Here is a 26,718-nt window from a genome sequence, read left to right as displayed (position 1 = left end):
CCCCCCCCCCCCCCCAATTAAATTCTTGCATTGTTGAATTAAGTAGTGCAGAAAACTCTGTCCAAATATTTTCATACAGTATCCTGTTTCATACAGATATTTATAAAAGAATTGAACCAGTGCTGTATAAGAATACAGCATTATTTTAATATAAAGAACGGCTGAAACATCATATTCTATCATACATCATATTCTATCATCATATCAATCATATTCTAAAACGGGATGAATTAACTAAAGCAATAACACTGTCTTCTTTAAAGTTGGCCAAGTGTTATTAAAAAGATGTCATGGGCATGTACTAAAACACCGCAATGACCCCATCAGGACAAGCAATTTCAAGAAGTATTTGCATAGTAGCTGTACTTTGTGACAGATATGTGATTAATTTCAGCAATTTTGGAAACTGATTGCATTTTGCTACAATGCTAACCTGTGACAATTCAGCATCCATATATAGAATAAAGAGGCCTAATTGTAAAAATGGACTAGAAAACAGCAAGTAGCTATTTCCAGTGGTCTGACAGCACCATGAATAATGCATCCCGACAAAATGTGATGCATTTGGAAAATCACGCGTTAGCACAGAAAGATCAATGCTAATCAATATGGCTCATTGTTTGCAATAATTCCGTACATAAACAACAGGAACAAACTAGTCTAGTCGGAGCGACAGGACCAATAAATCTGCCTCTCAATTTAGCACATTAGCACCTCACAACAACACACACACACACATATTTCAATCAGGCTATATTCTCCACCAGCGTAAACAACATATTCCCGCCTTTTTTAACAACCCTTTCAGTGGACTATTACTTTTGACTCTGTTGAGAAACCTCTGAATCCTAAACAACAATCTACAGGCACCAATAAGCCGTGGATCAGAAAGCAGCCACACAGAGGTTTGTTTTGAAAATGAATAGCATGACTTCATATTTACTCCTCTCACGAACACAAACATTGAAGAATATCTTCTTACAGATATTATACAAATATCTTCCTCAACTTTTTTGACCACAAGGCCCCACATTGTTCACAACAATATTCTGATCTTCTGGATAAGGACTAAGAATAAGAATTTTCAAAACAACAATATGAATTTACTACCATATTAATATTTTCGGCATAAATACAAAAATGTATATTCAAAATGTATAAAAATGCAATATTTTTAAGGCCATAGCCATTTTTATTACTTTACATGTCTCTTCCAGGTCTAGAAATGAATGTTTAATTAGGATACTGTATATATTCAGTAAATTTTCAGTTGCACCACAAATGCAAAAAAACTTGCATTCTAGTTTATTTTAAAGGTTTGTCTTTAAGTTGTTTTAAGTCATCTTGACATCCTTATGGAAGTCTGCTGAGGCCCAATGGTTGAGAACCACTATCTTACAGCACAGCATCACCAGCAATCACGTCTTCAAGAACGATATCTCACCTGCAAATAGTGACAAGGCCTCATGGAGGACTTCAGATCTTGAGGCATGGTTGGTTTCTCCAGGTTGAGGGAAGATTTGCGGTAGGCTTCTTTAGCTTGGCTGACAGTCAGTGTCGACCACGAGCTGCGCTTCATAAATTTGCCCTCGGGGGCCATAGCGATGCTCTCACACGCCGAACATTTCACGTCGTTGTTGCTCTTGGAGGTCTTGAGCGAAAGGTCGCCAAAGTGCCCATGGCCTGTGTCCGGGTAACAGTGAGTGATATGATCTCCGTGGTGGCGGCTCATGATGCTGGGAGTCCGGTAGGTGCTGTCGCTGTCCAGGTTGTCGTCAGAACTCCACCAGCCTGCTATCCCTGAGCGTTGCTTGGAGTCTGACTTGCGTTCCTTGCTCTTACTCCGTTTGCTGTGTTTGTGGTTCCCATGGTGGTGTCCGTGATGGTGGTGGTGGTGGTGGTGTCCGCTGTCTGAGCGAGAGTCTCCCTTGGTGCCGTTCATCTTGGACGACCCCTCCAGCGAGTGGGACTTGGTGAAGAGCTTCTGGACGGAGTGCACCAGGTGGCGGATGCGCCCGGGACTCTCATTGCGCTGCTCGCTGCTTGTGGTGGTTGCAGACATGCGCTGGTACTGCAGCGTGTGAAAACCGTCTCTGTGAATCGGCAACTGCTTCTCGAACTGGTCCAGTAGGTTCGCGGGAATACGATTCATCTTCCCAGACCCGCCACCTCCACCGCCAACACCGACCCCTCCACTGCCGCCGCCACCGTGAGAAGTGGAGCCGTCGTCTCTCGAGCCGTCGTGGTGTGAACTGTAGTGCATTCTGGGAAAGGTGCTGCTGGAAACGTGGTCAGATGCCATAGAAACGGGCATCACCATGCACTCTGAGTGGATGGAGCTGCGGGGCGAGCAGCGGTGTGGATCCAGAGGGCAGCTCTCGGTCGGACTGAGCAGATAGGGAGAGCGGGAATCGGGGCCGACATGCTGCAAGGGGTCGAGGGACTGATCGCAGTCTGGCAGCCCACAGATGTGTCCTGATGTGAAGGTGAGCTGAGGACGACCGCTTGATAAACCTTTCATATTCCTGGGAGGGGAGGGGTAACTGTCTTCATCGAAGTACGGCGGTGGAGACCATGAATCTAGCTGATCTATGAAAGACAAAGAGAGGAAAAGAGAACGGAGAGGATTAGTCAGTTTGATTGATTTTACTTTGGCATTCAGCATCAGTTTAGACCTCGTTCAATCCTTCTGCAAACTATATTTTGGGATATTTTCCCCATGAGCATGTAGGAATTGCTAATAGAGATGTTTGCAAAACAGTCTGGTAGGATTCAAATGAGCGGATTACAAAATCGCTGGCGTTTTCATGAATTCAAGTGATCATGCGGCAGCCTCGTAGAAAACACGACACTTCAATTCATGAATGGAATGAAATCATGTTGTCCGGACAAAAGCACATCCCAAAGTCAAAGGTTCTGCCAGGCCTTACGAGGACAGAGTTGCAAGCCTTGCCATTTATCCAATGCAAAGTAAAATAATAGCCTATCATTTCGGAACCTCTGGGCCATCCGTCAAAGCCGGCTCCGGAGAGAGAGGGAGCACTTCAAGGTGCTTCATCGGTTGTCCTTGAGAGACATTGCTCAGAGATTAAAACCACATTCACTGTGATCTTTCATCACAGCCACATATGGGCAGCCTGCCGCTAACTTCATCAGAGCTAGGGCTCAGAGATGCTGTTTTTCACATCCAGACGTTTGCCCTTTCTGACATAACTATTTCATGCTGCTGGATCATATGTCATTTCACACAGGTGATTAATGGGAATTTTCATGTGGTGAAAGTACAGGGTAATGCATATTAAAATAAAGGTCATTTTTCAATTGCTGGAGAGAAAAAAAATACACAGAACATGTTAGTTTTAATGAGTTTTTCCGTGTCAAAAGTGAGGGCTTGTTAAATCTAAGGTATTATTAACTATTTTAAAGTTGTCTTTCACATCCAAGTGAAAGCACATAATTTGACAAATATTCGTATTTTGAGAAAGTATGCATTTGTAGTGTATTTAAACTCCTATTTAATCTATGATGACATTAAAGTTGTTAAAAAATAATACTACATACTAAAATAAGTCAAACATGGCACGAGTACATAGTCAAACCATAATGCATAGTTCTAACATAGTCGGACTAAAGATTATTTTATGTCTTTTGTGTGTGTGTGTGTGTGTGTGTGTGTGTTATAGGGCTATCAAACGATTAATCGTGATTAATCGCATTCGAAATAAAAGTTTGTGTTTACATAATATATGTGTGTGTGTATATTTATTATGTATATATAAATACACACACACATATATGTACAGATAAAAAAAATTATATATATATATATATATATATATATATATATATATATATATATATATATATATATATATATATATATATGGATGCGATTAATCACGATTAATTGCTTCACAGCCCTAGTGTGTTGCATCGTGTGGCTTGTGTTATGGCCAATAACTACTCCGTTATGAGACATTTTCACATACCAAATAAATATATGAGGATTATAAACAGAGAATTTCTACAATGGCATCAGTAGCTGTAAACTTTGGTATGTAGCTGTAAGCTGTCAGTATATAAGACAGCTGCCAAATTACTGAGTGTACACTTGTGTCTGCGGTCAAAGTTTTGGAGTCAGTAAGTCGTTTTTTTTTCTTTCAATCAACATTGATAATAAGAATTATTATTAACATTAATATTCTTAAGCACCAAATCAGCACATTAGAATGATTTCTGAAGGATCATGTGACACTGCCTGCAGAAAATTCAGCTTTGCCATCACAAGAAAAAATAACAATTTGAAATATAGTAAATTTACATTTATTTTTATATTGATTTTAAATTGTAATAATGTTTCACAGTATTACTGTTTTACTGTATTTTTGATCAACTAAATGCGCCTTGGTGAGCACAAGTGACTTCTTTCTCAAAAAAAAAAAAAAATCATTTTGAATGGTAGTGCATTTCTGAAAAACACACATGGCCCAGGAAAGAGGAAAACACATATATCTGATTCACACTGGCAGCAAAGAACTGGACTGAAGACAAAAGCAAAAACATCTTTGTGTGAATTTGGAAAGCAACCAATTCAAAACCCTCCCTTGTGTTTAATTAGAGCACAAACAGAGTACTGACCGATAAGGAGATCTTTAGCTCAGGTCAGCACACACCATAATGATGCCCAAGTCCATCTTGATTGAAGAGGACCTGAAGGAGAATGTCAAGTTTGTTTCTTCTGAGCGTGCGGAAGAATATTATAGAGTGATAGTGAATCACAAAGAGGCACTTCATGAAAATTAAACTTTGTGAGAGACTGAACAACACAGAGAATCACATTAAAGCACATCCAGAACAAACGGTCCAATTTGGATTACGTCTGTAAACAGCGGCCAATTCAAGCACTTGATTACGTTCTTTCAAAGGTTAAAAGCAAGAATCCTTAAAGAAATCAGGGCTGTTCATCAGAAAATCGAAGAGATGCGATTGTGTCCTTAACCCCCAGAAGGCTCTGCAATAAACCACAATGATACATTTCTGAATCTGAGGGGACGGGTGAAACTGACAGGGCCAGAATGGTTCTGGTCTCATTGGAGATATTTCTCCTTCATCCAAATCCAACACAACTGCAGCGAAATATCTGGAGACAACAACAGAGGAGCAGCACAGATTGCAGACTGAAATTAAAAGCTTTATCTTTTACACTTTGCTTTTAAAAGAGACAACAGAGTGTTTCTAAACCTAGTCAACAGTGCTTTTCTAAACCCAGTGGGCTAAATCAGCCACAAGAATATCACCTTGAGAGCAGAGAAACTTGCACTATATCAATCCAGCTGCTGACAACATATGCCAATGTATTTGATGCTATTATATCTTGCCTGAATTTCAAACATATTAGGCAAGAAGAAAATTACAAAAAGAAATGTTTAATGTAATAACAACTTAACAGTAAGTAACATGGTTTATGTAAACTCATATATGACCAAAAGTCATTTATTCAGTAATCACTATTCAGTCATTTTGATCGATTCATTACAAAAGAACCAGCTCGTAAGAGTTATTTGTATATGGATCTGACTACACTGGTGGCTTGGCATATTTGCTGGTCGATGAAAACTAGTTCTCCATTCCGAACCCTACAAATAAAACCCAGACAATTTTTCAATAGCATGAATTTCAGTGTAATTGGCTGTTGCATATTTAAAAACAAAATTAATAAATAATAAAAAGTTAGCTGTTCATTTGTTTGAAAATAAGGTCTGTATTCCAATGGTCTCCTTCCTGTGGTGGATGGAGAGGGCCTTTGGTCTCAGTACGTGTTCAGAGGAGGTCATCTGAGGCTCTAGAGATTTGTGTGAGTGTTATGGCACTGCTCACCGATGCTCCACAGCCCGAAGCACTTCCTGTCACCTCATCTCATGATTTCAGTATTCATACCCTGGACCATCCCTGCTGAATAAATACGGCTCACTGCAGCATCCTGCATACTAACAGCATGAGTGCAATCAGCTACAGGCGCCTTCACGTCTCTCCCTCTTTCCTTGTCTCTCTGCAGGGGGCAGCAGGCAGAAGCTTTATTTTGCTGACTCTGTCGCTACAGCAGTGCTAGTGAGGACAAATGATCCATCCACCACATTACCACCAGAGAAAGTTGGCAGTGAGACCTGATGGAACTGCTAAACTGCACAATGACATCAGCTCCGACAAACTAGTGAGCAGCCTACAGACTACATAGGCAGCATCCTAACCATCACGGATCCTCATAAGGGTAATAAGTCTCTTAAGTCTCGCCTTAGATGTCAGCATCAGTAATATTGAGCATAAAAGTATATGACACAAACACACACACAAAGTGTGTAAAATAGTATTTTTTGCTACACCTTTCCTGTAGAGATAATTCATATTATGTAATTTCCATCTATCTATCCATCCATCCATCCTAATCTAAAATTGTATTATATAATATATAAGATGTATAAATGATATGAAATTTCTGTATTTAAACTTTTTGTGCATACACACACACACACAGTATATATAATATTCAGAACATAATATTCTGAAATGAATGCTGAAATTCAAATATAATTTATATTTTTAAGGAAAAACTTCACAATATTTGTACTGGCATACATAACTTATTGTATACATCTTGGACCTCATAGCAATACATACTGGGATTACATGTGATGCTGCTTTAGAATTATCCTAAAACGAGATATTTTAGGGGCAGAATAATTGTGTGTAAAAAACATACGAAAGCTGGAGATATGGCTCTTTTGTTACTTCAACATGCTTCATTATGCAGAATGTTCCCACAATGTTTTACTTTGTTCCAGCTTGACAATTAATCCTCCAATTAATCTCCCCCCTCAAAAGTGATTGCCACAGCAGTCCTTTTCTTTTCTCTCAAACAATCTCTCTTTATTTTTTGAACTCACTTTTACAGAGCAAGGACATCGTTCTCTCCTACCCATGAGAGAGAGAGATTCCTGAAGTCTGATAAGCCTAGTGAGTTCCTGTTAAATGCTTATCGTAAAGGAGTGAATTAGCATTGCGGTGACGAGTGCTATTATCTGTGCCTGGTTCTTCTCAGCGTGGTAAAACATGCTTATCCCAGCAGTCTAAAGACAAATATTTGGCATAAAGACAGGTTGAATGGAAAGATGATAGAAGAGTTTAAAACACCATTTGTAAATATCAATAGACCTTTCTTATACTAATGCTAACTTATAAGGGGTGCTCCAACTAACAGCGATTTGCAGTGACAAAGCAACTAGATGTCATTCATTTTCAATTAAAGTTGGTGATTTCTGGATTTCTCAGAAGATTGTTGCTCATGAGATTAATTTAATTAATCAGCATAACATACAAACTTTTAATTGCTGTTATATCAGTTGCTGAATAAAAATGTAAAAACATTTTAAATGTGTCTTTGTAAAATGCAGGATAGTATTGCATTTCTTAATATTGCTGCAGCAGAATCTGAGAGGTGAAATGTGTTTCATAAATCATAACGCTAAACCTGCAGCTGGTGGGTCCATACAATGAAGCTGGCCTGAAAGTGTCTGAACACAGAACTATGCAGAAAGAACACAGAACAGCTTGCTATAGGAAATCCTTCTGGAGTAACCCGTTTATGTAACATTCAAAGACAGACTCTCAGCAAGTCCTTAAAAAAAAGAAAAAAGAAAACAGTTCAAATAAAATTTGCAGTTGCCACAGTAACTGGTACTTAATGTGTCCTCAGCTGTGTCATGTGACAGAAACAGTTTCAGATCTTTGCAGAAATACTGTCAATTCATGAAGTATTAAAGACACGACGGTAGTGAAGTCAGAACCCAAAAGAGTGATGTTTTACAGCTTAATGAATGGCACCTATTGTACCATATTGCATTTTAGTTTCAACCCAAAAAGTCAAAAACGTGCAAAGACTCCCTATCTCAGCTGCTTCTTTACTGTATCCTAATATTAAACAATCAAGTCAAGATACCACAGTTGGGGAAACCCTACTATGAGGTCATGGTCTAATTCCCAATAGTAACTGACATGAAAATTCACTTGTAAACATATCCAAATCATGTAAGAAAACTATGTAAGTTGCTGAAAATAAAAATTAAAGCTCTGTAAAAGCTACTTATATTGTGTTAGACCTTTTAAGGACCACGGACAGCTCATTAACATTCAAGCTCTTTTTCACAACCACCAATTCAAATAACTGTACTATGAACATAATTAATTTACAGTACAGAGTTCTGCAGCCATACAAAATATCCAAGTATTGTCAATTTCTATTCACCACAGACCCTGTTTTACTCATAAACTGAAAAACCCTTGGTGAATTAGTCTTTCTGGTTTTGACATCATGGCTGCAACACTCTTTAGACTGGGATGAAGAACATTTAAGTCCGTTCACACCAAGAATTTTAACTACAGTGACAACTATATTATCTTCCACACCAGTGGACAACAACTGTCTGTTATGATCTTGTACTGTAGTTATGTAGTCTGGTGCTTTATATGCTTTTGCTCTTTAAAGCCAGACGGATTCTGATTGACTTCTGATAGAAAAATTGTTAAAAAAGTGATTCTAATGATATTGTTTCTCTATGTCGTTATTGTTATAGTGATAGTGTTATAGTGATGTGGACCTGCCTATTTTCACAGAATTAGAATGATTAGCAAAACGTTAGTTACAGTTATTGTTGTCATCCTTGGTATTTATGGTTCAGGTTTAGAGGATCAATGCACTAATAGCACTGCTAGATGTTTTAATGCATCTAACATTTATAACCAAATTAATAAAGATCAAAAAGAGATTAAGAGACAAACAGCCCTGGTCTCAATCAGAAGATTTGCCAAATGAAAATGATCAAATATGTACAAAACATCTAGTATGCTACAATGAAATATGTTACTGTATATATTTCTTGCAAACCGTTTTATGCCATCAAAATACACGGCTACTGAATGGATGTTGTAGTTCCAGAAACTACCAGCAGGGGCGAACTACACCATGTTAATAGGCCCAACTTTGAGAATTAATCTACTGTAAACACAAAAGCTGAAAGCCGAAATAAGTAATTACTTCACAACCACAAAAAGAGTATGTTCTATACAGTATGAATGTGTGTAGTATGAATGTAATCTGGAAGTATTGCATTTGCCATGTTGTCATCGTCATATGACAAATCAATATCAGTTGCATCAATCGCGTCACTGGCAGGATCCTCTCCTGTCGGCCTCATGGAAGTGCTAAAGTTTCCATCGTAGGCCCACTTCAGAATCATGCCGGAAGTAGAAGGTCATTTGGGTACTTTTCGCCTATTCTTTTACAAGTACTGTGAATTCGAATACTTCTTTTGTCACATACTGTTTTTCACCTAGAATATAGTACACAAGTATGTGGTTTTGGATGCAGCCACATTTATTGCTGCTGCAGTTGTGCTGAGAAAAGAGGTCAAAGGTCAAAGGATCATCACGCCAGCATCATCTGTTTGTGTGCCTGCTGGATTCATGTGCATACTTAAACAAATACAGATGCACAAACAAAGGTACACACAAGCAAACAACACGCATACTAACAAACAAGGGTGCACATCAGCAAACAGGAAAAAGTAAACACACACACACACAAACATACTATAATAGAGTTTATATTTGTACCTGGAGGTAATGTGAAATCTTGCTAGATTAAGTGCCTTGTCTGTTTTACTGCCTGTTTACTGACACAAAGATCAAGACAACACAATTGACCTTAACCTCAGAACGACACTAAACCAATCACAACAAAGAGAATTTACACCCTAAACAAATCATAATAAAAACAAATGAACACCAAACCCACAAATGCAAAGAGACTCTCCAGCACACAACAAACACAGAGCACAAACTCTGCTCCGTCTAAGCTGTGCAAAGACTGTCAGTACACCGAACTGAATTTATCTGTGTAATTTTAGATTTCTAGATCCAGCAACCTTTTCATAAAGGCTCCCAAAGGGTAAAAACAACCACCATAACACAGAACTGATGATTCACAAAGCACTTTGGGGCAATCTTATGACGCTACTTTTTAAAATGAATCTTTAATTCATTATTTATTAAAACACACACACACACACACACACACATACACATTTATTAAACCTCAGAGTTACACACACTCTCTGAAGTGAATGTACTGGTTTTATCTGGTATGTTGTGCTTCCTGCAGAGGAAGCTGTCATAACATTGTACTGCTTGCTATACAGAAGCAGATTAGCTGTATTTTCAAGGGGGCTGAAGATGAGAGCAGAATCCACTTCTACTCAGTTTTAGTGACAACTTTTCTACAACTTTTTACAAGAGAAGGAATGTCTTTAACAGTTTTCACAACCCCTAAAACAAAAATCCAATATTAAGTAAATGTAAAAGCAAACACACAGCTTTTCACTTCACAGGTGGTTAACTGATGGATTGGAGTCATATGGATTAATTGTGGAGTATTGTGATGTTTGTATCAGTTGTTTTGACTCTCATTTTGACGGCACCCATTCACTGCAGAGGATCCATTGGTGAGCAAGGGATGTAATGCTAAATTTCTATAAATCTGTTCTGATGAAGAAACATACTCATCTACATCGTGAATGGCCTGAGGATGAGTACATTTTAAGCAAATTTATATTTTCGGGTGAACTATTCCTTTAAATAATTCATTTAATAAGCATTTAAACATTTCATTGTCCCTCCAACATAAAAATGTATTAAGCAAAACAAAAATATGACTCTCTATCTCACTAATGACTATTTTAATGGCTTTGCAATGCAAGCATCAAAACAAAATCTGTAAATACATTAATAAGGTACTATTATGCATGTTATTATAGACCGGGCTTAAAATGCAACACTCAATTACACACAATATGCAACAGGGTCCCTCTAGCCATCAAGGGTCCTTGAAAAGCTTGATAAAAGGTGAAGACCCTGTATTATAAATTCAGTGTGGTTCAGTTGACAATTGACATGCTTGAATGACCACGACTCTAGACGCCCCCACACATGATACTCAATACAGACACACATTTATCCAGTGCATCTGTCATTAGTTATCAGTTCGAATGAAGGCCAGATAAAAGGAAAAGGCTGATGAGACTCATCCACTCATCCTCTCAGAGTCACTGAGAGTCACTATAATGAGGCAGCATCACACATCTGAATCTTTTCTGACAGTGTGCCTATCTGACTCAGGGTGAATTTAGATGTAATTTGCTGACTTTAGTAATTACAAAACATCTGCTGGCCTCTACCAGGCTGATTAAAGTCTCTCTGATGTCATTTTCACCCTCATTTGCATTTTTAACACCAAGGCCAACTGGGAACCCCATGACCTCACTTCCTGTCTAATTATGTTCGCCCTTTAAAGTCGTTACTGGCCTTTAATAAAATATTGACTTTAAGTTGGGTGTGCAGACAGTATCTATCTATCTATTTATCTTACTGTTCAAAAATTTGGGTTCAATATGATTTTTGGAAGAAAAAAAGAATAGATTTATTCAGCAAGGATATATTAAATTAATCAGAAGTGAGAGTAAAGAAGTATAATTGTAGGGTTTTATTTCAAATAAATGCTGTTCTTTTGAACTGTCTATCCATCAAAGAATACTGAAAAAATGTGTCATGGTTTCCAATAGGGATGCACGATATATCGGCCACCATATCGGTATCGGCCAAAATGTTCATATCGGTGCATCCCTAGTTTCCAAAAATATTAAGCAACATAAATGTTTTCAGCATTAATAATAATACATATTTCTTAAACACCAAATCAGCATATTAGAATGATTTCGGAAGGATCATGTGACACTGAAACTGGAGTAATGGCTGCTGAAAAATTAGCTTTGCCATCAAGAATAGTGTACATTTTCACATATAGAAAACAGTTGTTTTAAAATATAATATTTCCCATTATTACAGTTTTTACAATATTTTTTGATCAAATAAATGTGGACTTGATGAGTAAAAACATTCAAACAATCTTTCAGGCCTCAAGTTTTCTACATACTCACTTTCAAAAGTCCTTCAGGATACAGTTTTGTGTTAAATGTAATTTTCTTCATTATAATTAATGACTTGAAATCAATTTCACACATACAGTATTTAAAAGCTATGAAAAAAATATGAATTTAACTTTTAAAGTTATATTTTTAAAATACATAGATTGGAAAGATCTGATTACTAAATAGCTGCTCATTCATCAAAACTGCTGAGATATAGGAATGGATCTAAGGATAAAGCCCCACAGAAACATTTATTACTGATTACTGGGGGTGTACTTGAATTACCAGCAAATATATTAATCATGACTCCCTCCACGGTCAATTGAACACAACTTAATACTTAATTATATTTGTCCAGTCATATTTTGTGCTGGGTGAATCTGAACACTGGACGCTAGAACTTAAATTGATACTGGTTTGTGTGAAGTCACTGAACCCAGAGCGACAGGAAAGCAGAATGAGAGACAGCAGTGTGAGACAGACCCTCAGCTCCTCACCTGCTCAGGGCAGCTCTCTTATCAAACATAGATCCTCATGAATGGAAAGCCCTGAATCTGTGAAGCCCTGATAGCGCAGACAGAAATCAGATGGATGCCGACGCCATAAGAAGAGAAGTAAATGGTTTCTAACAAATCAGACTATAGAATTTGAGGCCATACAGACAATGATGCATGGCTTCATCTTCCTTTATCAAAAGCATATGATTGTATTGTCTGTAGAAAAAAGACTGTACAATTTATGGCTTTATTTATTGACTGTGTGTGTTCCTGCTGATGACTTTATCTCTCATAGTCGGCCTGTGGTCTGCGGTTCAGGTCCCGCAGGGGTCAAACACTCTAAGGGCCTTTGGATCAGACAATACACACAGACACACACACACACACAAAATAAAGCCTTAGATGTATAAACACACACACACACACACTGAAGGCCCTGGTCTGTTGTTACCGTTGGACATTTTTCTGTGCTCAGCACACTTAGTCTTTGATAATCACCTGGCTGACAGCAAAACGCTGAAAGCAAGATGCAGAGGTCAGACTAAGGAGGAACACACATACACACACTGATAAACTCACAAGCGCTAAATTTAAAAGCATTTAAGTTCATTTCAGAGGCCTGTGAAATGTCTTGAAACATGGATGATAAAATACGGATTCGTTTTACCACTTTCATTGTCTAAAAGGACTAACAAATAGTAAAAAAAAAGACAAATAAGTAAGCAGGAAAGTACAAACTGACTTCATTCAAAGATACCGCTTTGTTCTCTCCCAAGAGAGAGTTTACTAATGTTTAAAAATGCAATGCAAGTATGAGCATTTAGATAACTGGAGAAACTTGCATATAATGAGAAAGAAAGGTTTATAAACTGTATAATCTTCAAAAGGTCTCTGAGTTTTCAAAGCCTTATGAGTATTTTTGGAATATTAGTGGATTCACATTTAAAATGTAGTGATATTACCATGAAGGTTTAAAAAAGCTTTTAGTGCTGATCAATGGAGAATTGTAGATTAAACTAAAGCAAGAGAAAAAAAGATGAAATGCAGATGCAGATACTAATAGAGATGTAACACTATTAACATTCTGGTCGATATTGATAAGCTGTTAACATGTTAAATATCTAGTTACATGTTTGTTAATGAGAAACATTTTAAGTTTACCTCCAATTATTGAGGCTCTAGCTCTCAAACCATGAGTGGGAAACTAGAGAAGAGACTATCGGGCTATGAGAGATGGAGAGAAGCAAGGGCGAGATCAGGGTAAAGAGCAGTGACCTATATGAGCAATGAGAAGTATTTTTCATTTTATCCAAGTGACTTAGTCCATTTGTAATACAGGGCAGATCTCCCTAGAGCAACCCAGGGTTAACTGCCTTGCTTGAAGGCACTTTGGTGGTACAATATCTCATGAATCTGCTCTTATGGGGTCTGAACCGGCAACCTTTGATTTATGTACCTAAATCTTTAACTACAAAGCCATAGTAATGTATGTGTGTTTTTTTTAAGAACCTCTTGTATATGCTATAGGCACCTACCACATTTCTCTTTCCCTTGTCTCTGGTACAGTTTGAAATAACTACATCTTTAGAAATGACTGGTTGAAACTGGTTCTGTGGGCACCCAATTGTTGAGAAGCATATCCTGTACGTCTCTCAGGAGAAACTGAAAGAAACAAAGTTTATTCCAAGACAAGGTGAAGTGAAGCACGAGCATAAAAGTCTGTCTGTGTGGGCGAGTGCAGACTGTTGGACACCATCGCTCAAATAAACCTCTCCAACAGTTTCCACATGTCCTGACTATTTCCAAAAACTCCTACATTTAAAGTACCAGTATAAGCAATAACTCAACAATCTGTCATAATAAGATGCCAATAAGGTACAACAAGTTACAGTACCTTATAATACCAATAATGTAATACTTGTTTTATTTGTTCAAAAATACAATAAAAAAGCAATATTCTAAAATATTATTACATTTAAAAATAACAATCTTCTATTTTAATATACTTTGAAATCTAATTTATTACTGTGATGGCAAAGCTGAATTTTACTCCAGCCTTCAGATCCTTCAGAATGCATTCCAACATGCTGAAACATTATTATCAATGTTGAAAACAGTTGTGCTGCTTAATATTTAACAGTGATACAGGTTTTGTGTCTATATGTATATGTATTCTGCACTATGAAAACCCACAGTATTCAATCACTAAAATAAGACTTAAAAAGTTATTAAGAGTTCTGAATTCTGAGCATGCCACTAAAGTTGCCTGTGGAGCTGAAATCATTGTTGCAGAACTGTTGATGGAGTCCCTGTATGAGCTGAACTGTGAGTGTGTCCTGCAGCCAGGACTTATTAGAGTAATTGGTTCTCTGTATCTGAATATCTAAAGGGATCCTGTGTGATCCCCGTTAGGCTCCAGAAAAGCACAGGGTTCCTGTTCACCATTAAAAATCAGTTTAGACGGACAACAGCACCATTGCCAGCCATGTCTATGCAATTTCAAACATAAAGAGTCATTCTTGTTACAATGTTCAGGAGACTCCGAAAGCACTATTCAAGTGTAACAGCAAAGCTGATCTGGTATTTTCCCCCTATTTTGTCAACTGGGTTTTGTTGAGCTACAGAAAAACATAACAGTCGACAAAAATAAATTGATTATGGGTTTCAGTAACGTCCTTATGTCATTTAAACTGCTTATGGCCATCAGTCATTTTACACATTAATTAACTGGAATCATTCTTCCGCCTCCCTTTCTCTCCTTGGTAAACAAGACTGACTCACATGTCGAAACACTAAAGAATATGGTACTTGCAGTCGGCAATGACAAATTTATTCCATGAACAAAAGTAATCAATAACAGGGAGTTTACAGAGAGAATGAATAGAATTCAACTGGTCATGTGATTTCAACATAACAGCCTCAACGAGGTGACCCGCTCCATCTAAAATACATTACTGATATGATTGGAGTCTTAATCTCATGTGAGAGTACATAATTTTAAACCATTTTCAAATGACTTAAAGGGATATTTCACGCAAAAATTAAAATTCGTCATGGTACTCTCGTGAACACACGTCGAAGACTAACACGGAAGAGAAGAACTGTTGAATAAAGTCGTTATTTTTGTTTTCTTTGCGCACATAAAGTATTCTCGTAGCTTTATAAAATTATGGTTGAACCACTATATGTCACATGGACTATTTTAACAATGACCTTACTACTTTTCTGGCCCTTTTATGTCTATGGAGGGTCAGAAAGCTCTCAGATTTCATCAAAAAATATCTTAATTTGTGTTCTGAAGGGGATGAACGAAGGTCTTACGGGTTTGGAACGACATGAGAGTGAGTAATTAATGACATTATTTTCATTTTTTAATGAACTATTCCTTTAATTTCTTTGTGTAAAAGCTTTAAACGAGGGGCAAAAATTCCTGTGCATCTTTAAACAGGTTTTAAAAATTTAATTAACTGTAGACAAGAATACAAAGTGCATCGAGTTAAGGCTAAATCAAAAATCACTGCCTCTGTATTGCAAGTTATAAACAGTGCTACTGGCCAAATATATTTTTAATACTGATCGCTATACTCAAGGGGCATTAATCTGTTATCGACACTTAAAACATGTCCCATCAGGCTTCAATCTTTGTAGACAACAAACGTCATTTGGATGGTGGCCTCTGTGTGACATTTGTCACAGTGGCACCGCAGCACTGATTGCATTGGGGATCTCAGAACTGTCCTGATCCAGTCCCAAGATTTCATCTCTATAGCTCTGAAAATTACACCAGAAAACCCTTGAGAGGAAAGTAAACATTTGGAGTAGGTGGTAAATACGTGCTTATGCAGGCAGTTTGGGGTCACATTCAAAACTACAGCAAATGCATAATAATATAATATAATATAATATATAAAAACCTTTTTAATAGTTATTTTTACTTTACGTATAATATCCATTTTATTTATATGCACAGGTGCACAATACTGGTGTCACGTCCACCCAAATGTAATTTTTATTCTTGTTCTATAAAACTGAAATCTCTTCAAAGTTACTGCAGTAAGTGTTTCTGAAGGATCCTTGAAGCTGCATGTCTCTTAGGGCCGAGATAGCATCAACTCATACAACACGTCACCTTCAGTTGGCCTCAAAAACAAACCTCAATCCACTCATGCAGGCATGTCAAGCAGCAGCGGAGGGGCTGAGAGATCCGATGTCTGAGATGCATCTGTAATCTTCATCTCACCGTGTGGGACAGATATGTCTCAGCAGAGTACAGAGCTGGATAGATTCAATTACAGGAGCAGCGCTGAGGAAAAACAGCTGTCTAGCTAGTATGGCCTAAATCTGGTTAAATACCATTAGACGGCACAACTGGAAAGGTCACCGATAGAGAACGTCAGAGAACGTCTACAATCTCTGATGTATAAGACAGTGAAAAATGCATTATGAGAAGATTCTCCATATTTCTCTCAAGATTTATGTACTTCTCTGTATAAAAGCTGAAAAAAGGCATGAATAACAAGATGATTTTTGAAAGTTATCATCAATAATGATTAAAGATGCACTGATATTACAATTCTGGCCAAAACCAACATGTTATAATGATGATCAATAAATTGACGATATTAAATTCTACACTACTTTGTCAAAATAAATTAAAATAAACAGAGTGTGGGTTCCCTTCCACTGTCATCTTTGTTTTGCTTAGTTTAAAATACACTTCATATTCAGCAATATTATTGGCTTGACTGCACTGACACTATCGAATGAGAACAAAACCTGAACTGAACTGAACCGAACAATGACATTATTGTCTTCTGCTTACTAGCTGAAACAAATTTCAATCAACATTGAACTGACACAAGCTGAATAACGACACTACTTTGTTCAGTAGAGCTGCTTATAGTTGAACTGAACTCGTTTCATAATGAATGAACTTTACACAATTATTAAACTGAACTGAACTGAACCAACACTGAACTGACTGGAGCTGAATAATGACACTATTGTCTTGCCACAGCTGCGTTATAGCAAAATTTGGATTTACCTCATATTTGAAGTTTGCATCACTGATTCTCTTACTTTTCTGTTTAATACTGAGAAGCTGATTTAAAACAACCTCTAAGTGCTAAAATAAATAAAGGTGATTTGACTTTACTTAAATTTAAGTATCACAGCATTATAATGTACAGTATAAAAATGTAATTTGCTAAGGATTAACCAAAACAATATCTCTAACATTACCAACATGGCACAGATGCATCGAGAATCACTAGTTGCAGTGATTTAATACAACGCTTCAATAAAAGCGCAGACTTTGGACTCAGAGTGAAGAGGTTTCTTGAGGGCATCCCTAACAACACAACTGACAATCCCTTGGCGTATGAGCTACATGTGGGTGGCCTTCAGCCATCATCAGTTTCCATGGCAATGGAGTACGGGGGGGGGGGGCAAAAATCTTTATTTAGGCAAAAATCTAAATAAGATCTCAAGGAAATAGAGATAGCTTGAAGCGAGTGAAAGAAAAGTACAGTTGACGTTGCATGCACATGCCACTGGCACCCCAGACTGCTGTAGGAACTCTGCCACCATGAGTACAACTAGCAGAAGCATGTTACTCATTTTTGACTTCAACTCGCCACAGTATTTCAGCAAGTTGTACTTGTTCTTTCTTTTGAGACCAAGCTTAACTCTCCCAGCTTTATCTGTGGCGTATTCGAATTAAGTCTGCTTCAATATAAATATGCCCTAACACTCGAAAATTATGTAAAGCCAGCCAATCAAACTGTATCTTGATATTTCAGACAGATTTTACCATTTTGTGTGTAGGGTCAGTGAACGGGCTCAGATGCTGAGACTATTGCAAGTGACATAATATCTGCAATAAATATAAAAAAATGGCCTTTGCTAATAAATATTGCTATTTTGTACTGTTCTCTAAAGTCCACTTATAATGTTATCAAGATTTTTACATCAAAAAACAACATAATTTAGAAGTAAAAGGCTATTTTCTGTCCTGTTTTTAATCCCCCCTCATCAGAACACTCTGTTTGAATAGGTGTGGCAGATTGTAGACTTGGAAGTAAATGTCCACTGCTATCATGATTGATTAACAGTTGTATATGTTTGACAGCTTACATTCCGCATAGACGGATGCTGCTGTGATTTAGGTTATAAAGTCATAAATAATAAAGTAAATCAAATACAGTTTATAGTTTGGGTTCTGCGTAGACCTGATTTGCCGCTCTCGTTATTTACACTTCATGTGTGAATCAGTGGGCGGGGCTAAACAGGCAGTGATGTAGAAGCAGGCATTGATATTCTTCTGCGGAGGTGGAGTACAGCCACACTATTAAGTCATAAAGTAGAACATTCCACAACCCGTCATTTTGACTAGCTTCAATAGAAGCTGTTTTTAGACTAACGAGAAGGTTGTGAGTTCTGAAACGTAGAGAATATTTATATAGTACAATGACCTCTTATATATCAAAAGATCAAGGGAATTTTGATTTCTCAGTTCATGAACCCTTTAAATATATTTTAGATTAATTTTATCTGCTTAAATTTCCCTAATATTTCGGCAATTTTTTATTGTCTCTAAGTAGAATTTGCAATATATTATGGCATTTGAAGGTTTAAAAGTTGGTTTGATTGTATGGAATACTGGTACAAAAAAGTACAGGTACTACAAATGTAAAATAGCCTGATAATATTAGGCACCTGACAACATTGTGCTGCTATTTAGCACAGTTCTGCAGTGCAGACGTGTGACGTGAAGCATGTAAACAAATGTATGGTTCAAAGCTGTACCTTCATCAAGCCAGTTCTATTACGAACATACAGTAAATGCAAATGCGTTGTCAGTTCAAATAAATAAAACAAGTTCAGTTCAGCAGTAAAAAAGTACAAAATGTGGTCAAAACAAGGGGTCAGAGCAGCTGAATTACATACAGCTTATACAGCAAGAGAGACTTTCAGTGACATTTTACAGAGGTGACTTTGCTTCTTCACAGACATGCTCCACACCTTTAATGATCTGTGAATGTTCTGTACCGCTCCTGGATTCACATCCATATTCTAGAGATATTCCTATCTTTTCATTTTCATTCTCCTGTGCAATGCATGGAAACTGTGACTAAACCGCAGGAAATGAATGCAAGTTGAACGCAAGGTGAACCAACCATATTACAATATGATATACTTTGTGTGTGCGCATTTCACAATATTAAAATTGATATTCAAACACATATCTCTGTCTCTCTCTCTGACCTTGCACACTCAACCTGTGACAGTCATGCATCTACACAAATTTGTTTGCAAATCATTTCAAAACAGAAAAAATACATAAGCAATCACACCTTCCCATCACATATAATTTTGATGATAGCAGCAGTATTTTTCAGGTGCTTGTTATAAGATACTGTACTCTATATTACCTACTGTAATACCTATTTTTATCACATCTTCTGATCTTCCAAATGTACTTCGTTAATTATTCTAACAAATCTTTTAATTACATCCATTATTCATATTTTTGCTCATTGTGCTGCTTGATTCTACATGCATCAGTAAGACAGCTCAACAGGAGTGCAGAGATTGAGAGATCTCCCAGAGACTACAGACAAAGCACTATGCAGTTAAAAGCCGATACAGAATATAAACCTCTTAAATAGATTAGTAAAAGTCAAGGTTTGCTGTAAAAGCTGTAAAACTTCTCCATAAGACAAAGCTCAGCCTATGGGTTTATGGTCAGACGTATTCCAGATCTTGATTTTAGTCCCTAGTTTGTCTTTGGCAGACATCCTGTTCATCTCCCATCTAATCAATGTAAATGGATTTTTGAAATTAAAAATCTATGCTGCCCAATTCCGTGTGAGTAGATGTATCTCCCCACAGAGGGACTGTGCATTAGCGTGTAATGCCATTACAGATAGCTGTGGGGCAGGAACTGACTGACGGGACCTGTTCAGATATCATGCGAGGACAGAGTGAGGACAAGACAGACACCAGACCACTCTCCACCTCCTTATTACTTGTCTGCATGGTCGCTAACGAGAATGGTATCTTATGACAAGATACTAATGTCCATGTCTGGTCCAGGAAGACTGGACATTTGACACTGTATGTGGTTTAATTTTATGAATCTTAACATCACGAGAGTAAGGGGCCATCCCAATAGAATGCATTTTTACATTCCACTGCAATACTTTTTCATTGTTTTTATGTAAACATGCTCTAGATCAGTGATGGGCAAACGTGGCCCTTTCAGGCCACTTTCCTGCAGAGATTTGATCCAACCCTGATATGACTCACCTGCCTGTAGCCTTCTAGTAGGCTTGAAGACAATAATTAGCTGGTTCAGGTGTGTTTGATTAGGGTTGGAGCTAACCTCTGAAGGAAAGTGGCCTGGAAGGGCCAAGTTTCCCAAACCCTGCTCTAGATAGACGTGTTTGACCATCGCAGTAAACCTTGCTCTTCTTTAAAGGGATAGTCCCCCAAAAATGAAAAGTCATTCATTACTCACCCTCATGTAGTTCCAAACCAGTAAGATCTTCATTCATCTTCGGAACACAAATTAAGATTTTTTTTTAAAGTTATATTTATGGGCCTTTATTGGATAGGACAGTAGAGAACATGAAAGCATTGGGTGGAGCATTGGGACAGGAAAGCATTGGGTGGAGAGAAGGAGGCAGGATTGGCAAAGGACCTCAAGGACCAGTGGTACTGTCGTGAACGCGTTTCGAATTCTGACACATAAGAGAAGAAATTGTTGATCTTTATTTTTGTTTTCTTTGCACACAAAAAGTATTCTCATAGCTTCATAAAATTGCGGTTGAATCAATGATGTCACATGGACTATTTTAACAATGTCCTTGCTACCTTTTTGGGCCTTGTACGTGTCAGTTGCATTGCTGTCTGTGCAGGGTCAGAAAGCTCTTGGATTTCATCAAAAATATCTTAATTTGTCTTCCGAAGATGAATGAAGGTCTAACAGGTTTGGAACGACATGAGGGTGAGTAATTAATAACAGAATTTAAATTTTTGGGTGAACCATCCCTTTAACAATCCATAAAAAGTGAATATTTTAACATTTCAGACAAAATATTGCCTCTATTGCCCCACCAACTCAGCAAACAACATGCATCAGCTGCATAACATTCCTGAATGAATCAGCCATTTTGAACAAATCTGTTAAGTCAATGATTCAATGACTCACTCATGAAAATGTGGTCATGTTTCATTCCCGGATGAACATATCAAATGCGCTTTTAAATGTTCAATGACTCGCTCATAAAGACCTTTTTCCTTTACTGAACGAATCAGTTAAATCAATGAATCATAAAGACAGTCATGTGTATTTGTATTTGTGTATAAAAATATTTGATCACACTTAACAGTTATTAGTTTGGCAGCATAAATATCTGTGTTTGCTAGTTTTTTGCTATATATGCAAGACAAAAAAAATCATATCAGGAAGTTAGTGTCAAGCCTTGAGTGCCAACTTGTTTTCCTGCCAATAAATTCAATAAATGGCCCTGTGGTTCACACGCACAGAGAGTGTGAACCAGCTCTGGAGCAGGGTCAGGATAAAAACCTTGTTTACAGTATAGACACTCGTCTCCCTTGGCAACACAGCGGGCAAGAATTCTGCTAACACAACAAAAAAGCAAAGTGAGGAGACACTTAAAGAGCTCATGAATTAAAAAGATGAAAAATAAGACTCTATGGCTTTAATTGAGTTTTCTCTCTCTCTCTCTCACACACATACACATACCCACAGCACCACACAAGCCCTCTTTCTGAGTAAATTATTCTACTTGCCTCTCAATATTCTCAAATCACTCAAGCAGAAGCGTCTGTGAAATCTAGTTGGACTCTTGTGAATCGATTTCAAACATGATGCTCACTGAAGTGAATAAACATTTTCCATAAAGACAGTACAGGCTGATGCTTCTCTCTCGTACTGTGTTTGATAACTGTCATGTAACAGAGGAAAACTATTTCCATCAGAGAACATTATATAACTACAGTGAGGACTATGGTAACATGTTCATTTAAATATTTAATTCTCATGTAGCAGATTTAATTTCCTTTCTGATTGCTCTCCGTGGTTCATCAGGAAGCAAAGCTTAGTAAAAGCATGATGTAATCATGTACATTTAACAGCACTGCACTTCTAATGTGACTGTAGTGCCAATAGGTCAAATTAAAGAAGGTTGTTTACAAGAGAGTGGTCAGGAATGAGGGATGAAATAAAGTCTGCCGTTCTAATTGGATTGTGGTGTGTGATTTAATGTGGAAGTAATAAAGTCAGAGGCTCTGTATAATTTCGATTGATAATAAATATGGAAAAGTCAGTGTTCTTATCAAACAAAATGTTTTGACTACATAATGAGGCTGCATAACTGAATAAACAAATGGCACAAAGAAAATGGCTACAGTTTAACCCACATTAGGGTTGAATCGTTAACAAAACTTTGGCTTTAATACAATACCTGCTTTTGTATAGAAGCAAAATCATTACCTTAGGAAACAAATAAACAGTCTGAGCCAGCAATGGAATGAAACTCAGGGCTGTCAATATCATAATAACATCAGCCTGATTCGATAATGAAATGTCAAGTTAGCACGTTAACATATTCAATTCATTTTTTAGGATAGAAAACAAAATGTCTCGGGTTTTATCTGACAATATTTTGGTTAGATTTCTGAAAGACCACTCACTGATTCGGTTTTTCAAACTGCATCAAAAAAACATGGGAAATGCAAACACTGAACTCAATGTAAACTTGTGATAATTTAACAACTTTCCTCAAACTCAAATCGAAAAATGTAAGAAAAATATTTTTTCCTGCTGTTGTCTACATCAAAAATACAATAAAAAATTGTTTAACTTATTTTTTTAAGTAAAGACATTCATAATGTTATAAAAGATTTGTTCTGTTTCAAATAAATGCTGCTCTTTTGAACTTCGTATTCATAAAAGAATCCTAAAAAGGGAACAGAATCACATTTTCCCCAAACATATTATAAGCAGCACAAATGCTCGTATTACTGATAAGAAATGTTTCTTGAGCACCAAATCAGCATTTCTGAAGGATAATGTGACACTGAAGACTGGAGTAATAGCTGCTGGAAGTTCTCAGGGCTAAATTAAAAGTTAAAATGTATTAAAATACAAATCAGTTATTGCAAATTGTACTAATATTCCACAACATTACTGTTTTTCTGTATTTTTTGATCTAATAAATGCAGACCTGTGAGCAAACACATACAAAGAATCTAACTGGCCCCAAATATTTTAACATTATACTGCATGTAAAAAAAATTCCACCTGGACTTGATTATATACAAAGTTATAATACTGTAATTTTTAAGTAACCAACTTAATGATCAACTCTGACTAACATAAAGATCACAATCTTGCTGAAGCCACATTTTCTCATTGTCAGATTGTTGTTGTTTTTTGCCATCCTATCAGACTGTAGTGCACTAAGATGCAGTGCTATGCCTATGTGTGTTTTCTGTGTTTCTGCAGCTATAGATTTCTTCCAGCTGTTTAACTCTGACCCACGCAGGCTGTATGCCTGCCACCAGCCTCCAAAATGTCTCTGCTGCCACTTGGATGAAGTGCTGGTTTTGATGACTGTTTGGATTCAAAGAGGTTGTGGCCTCCAGCTTGGCAAACTGTCATCCTGTATCTCGTTCCTTTTATGTTTTTATCAGAGTGAATCAGACAATTTAAGATTCAATCAGATTGGTGTTTAAACAACCCAAAGAGCCAAATTCCACAAAGAGGCCCAGGATAACAAGACAACATCATAAATCTGTCCACGATATCCTGGCGCCACGAGTCTGAAGCAAATCCACCAACTAGCAGCTTTCAGTAGCTCACAGCATTAAAACAAAAGAACACTTATTGATAATTCCAACTCTGGAAGGAGTTTGTCAATTTTGGCGCAAGTAACCAATATTAATGACCATCACATGTAAATCATGCATGAGCTAGACTTTCTCGGATTGATTTCCCTCCACCTAGAAGACAAAGACCAGGCTGAGATTCCTTCTAAACTCTTTTGACCTTTGGTCTTCACAGAACATGTCGTCACGTTCACAGAATGGCACAGAAACTGCTTTTACATTTATATATGCACCTAAATGATGCTAAAAGGACTTATGAGCAACTAATCATTTCTATGCATAACTCCATATTATGTATGTAACCCACACATTTGACTCTCATCTCCTAATCACTCATTGTGTATGTCTTTTGAAAAACTATTGAATATTTTATAGGATTATATTCATGTTGGGTATGTATGTGTTTGAAAATTCATGCTTTAAATGTTTCTGTCAATCAATTCTTTGTAAAATGTATCAGATTCTTGTTATAGAAACCTTTGTCTAAATTATACTCTGCATGAGCGGGAAAATTTGGACCATGTGACTGATAACATGTTGATTTATGTATTGGGAGGAGAAACATAGCAACACCCCAAAGCTAAGACAATGTCTAATTGGTCAAGACACCATTTGGGATGTGTCCAACAGCCGACTTTAAAAACTCAGGACACCAACAAAATTAGCTTTTAGCCGCCGCTTTTAGCTTTTTTTGCTTTTTGCATTAGGGCAATCCGCAACCTCGGGAAACCCCTTTCTGCAAGGACAACAAAGGGAACCCCCTACACAGGCAACGCAAGTACCTCCAGATTCTAGCTGAACTGGTGCATTTAATATAAATTTTAACCTCATTAATGAATTCAATGCGAGGGTTAATTAAATGATTGATGGTTGTTCAGGACTAAGCAATTGCACATATTGCTATAAACTTGGGATTTCACATTTTCATTCTCTTAAACTCATTCTTTCCTTACTTTCTCTCTTTCTGAAACCTGTGTGAATGAGTGTGTTTATGTGTTAGATTAGTTTATATGTCTTAGATTTATCCAATAAAGTCTTATTTATATTGAAAAGAGAAGTATCTTGTGTTTTGTGCTTACAAGTTAATGTCTTCAACTGCCGATCTTGTTACTGTGCTAATTAATAGTGTTTTCACTATATTTTGGATTTTAAAGGGGTCATATGATGCTTTTTTAAAGATCATTATTTTTTGTATTTGGTGTAACAGAATATGTTGACATGCTTTAATGTTCAAAAAACACATTATTTTTCAAATACTGTACATTATTGTAGGTCCTCTATGCCCCGCCTCTCTCAAACGCTTCGTTTTCTACAAAGTCCCTCCTTCTGACAAGTGCAGTCTGCTCTGATTGGCCAGCTGACCCAGTGCATTGTGATTGGCCGAACACCGCAAGCACTCATCGGAAATGTAACGCCCCTTACCATAATCGCGAGCTTCATCTTTCAAAATAAATGTAAAGACAGTAAATAATGTCATTAGTTTTACCATCAGTTCAAACCCGAAAGGGGAACAGAGTCTCATGACAGACACAGTGATGAATATGTGTTTGCAGTACACAAGCCACGGTTAAGACAGCTGACTCCACTGTGATGTGATGTGTCTCGCTCTCTCTCTCTCTCTCTCAATTCAATTCAATTCAAACAGCTTTATTAGCATGACAAAAATAATTTTTTGTATTGCCAAAGCATTAAGACAACAAAGAGAATGGTTTAACATTTGAACATTTACATTAGAACATCTTAACATTTATGCCCAAAGATACATATAGGGAAAAATAAATAAATAAATAAATCAAATAAAAATAAATGATAATAATAATGATTTTCCTGTAGCAACTGCTAGACAGAGAAATGTAACATTATGTACATGTAAATGTTCAGATGTTAAACCATTCTCTTTGTTGTCTTAATGCTTTGGCAACACAAAATGTATTTTTGTCATGCCAATAAAGCTAGCGCTCTCTCTCGCGCTCTCTCTTTCTCTCTCTCACAAACACACAGCGTCTCCCTGACATGGCTGCTTCAACACTAACTGCGGTTACTGAAAGCACGCCTTCTTTCTTTGCATGAACATTTGGGCGGCATTATGCTAATATTTCCACATAGTGAGGTAGATATGTGGGGGCGTGTTAGAACCAGACGTTTTAGGGGGGCGTGGCAGAGTCTTAACTTTGAAAAATAATATCTCTTTGGTTTTGAGACTTTAGTCTTTGCAACTTCAGGGATCTTATCTATGCACAATCAGCTTGTAACACTCCAAAGAGAAA

The 26,718-nt window shown here is 37.2% G+C and overlaps 1 protein-coding gene across 1 annotated transcript in view; it reads right to left on the bottom strand.

Annotated features, from left to right (window-relative positions):
* dlgap2a (discs, large (Drosophila) homolog-associated protein 2a) overlaps positions 1-26,718 on the bottom strand; it is a 155,059-nt gene that overhangs the window by 47,245 nt on the left and 81,096 nt on the right. Inside the window, exon 4 of the mRNA XM_016269872.1 lies at positions 1,445-2,589. Coding sequence (XP_016125358.1) covers positions 1,445-2,589 — 1,145 coding nt within the window. The remainder of the gene's footprint in view (positions 1-1,444; positions 2,590-26,718) is intronic.

The sequence above is a fragment of the Sinocyclocheilus grahami genome, unplaced genomic scaffold, assembly GCF_001515645.1.
Source record: "Sinocyclocheilus grahami isolate Dianchi unplaced genomic scaffold, SAMN03320097.WGS_v1.1 scaffold54.1, whole genome shotgun sequence".
Classification (NCBI taxonomy): domain Eukaryota; kingdom Metazoa; phylum Chordata; class Actinopteri; order Cypriniformes; family Cyprinidae; genus Sinocyclocheilus; species Sinocyclocheilus grahami.
This window is presented reverse-complemented; position numbering and strand designations above follow the sequence as displayed.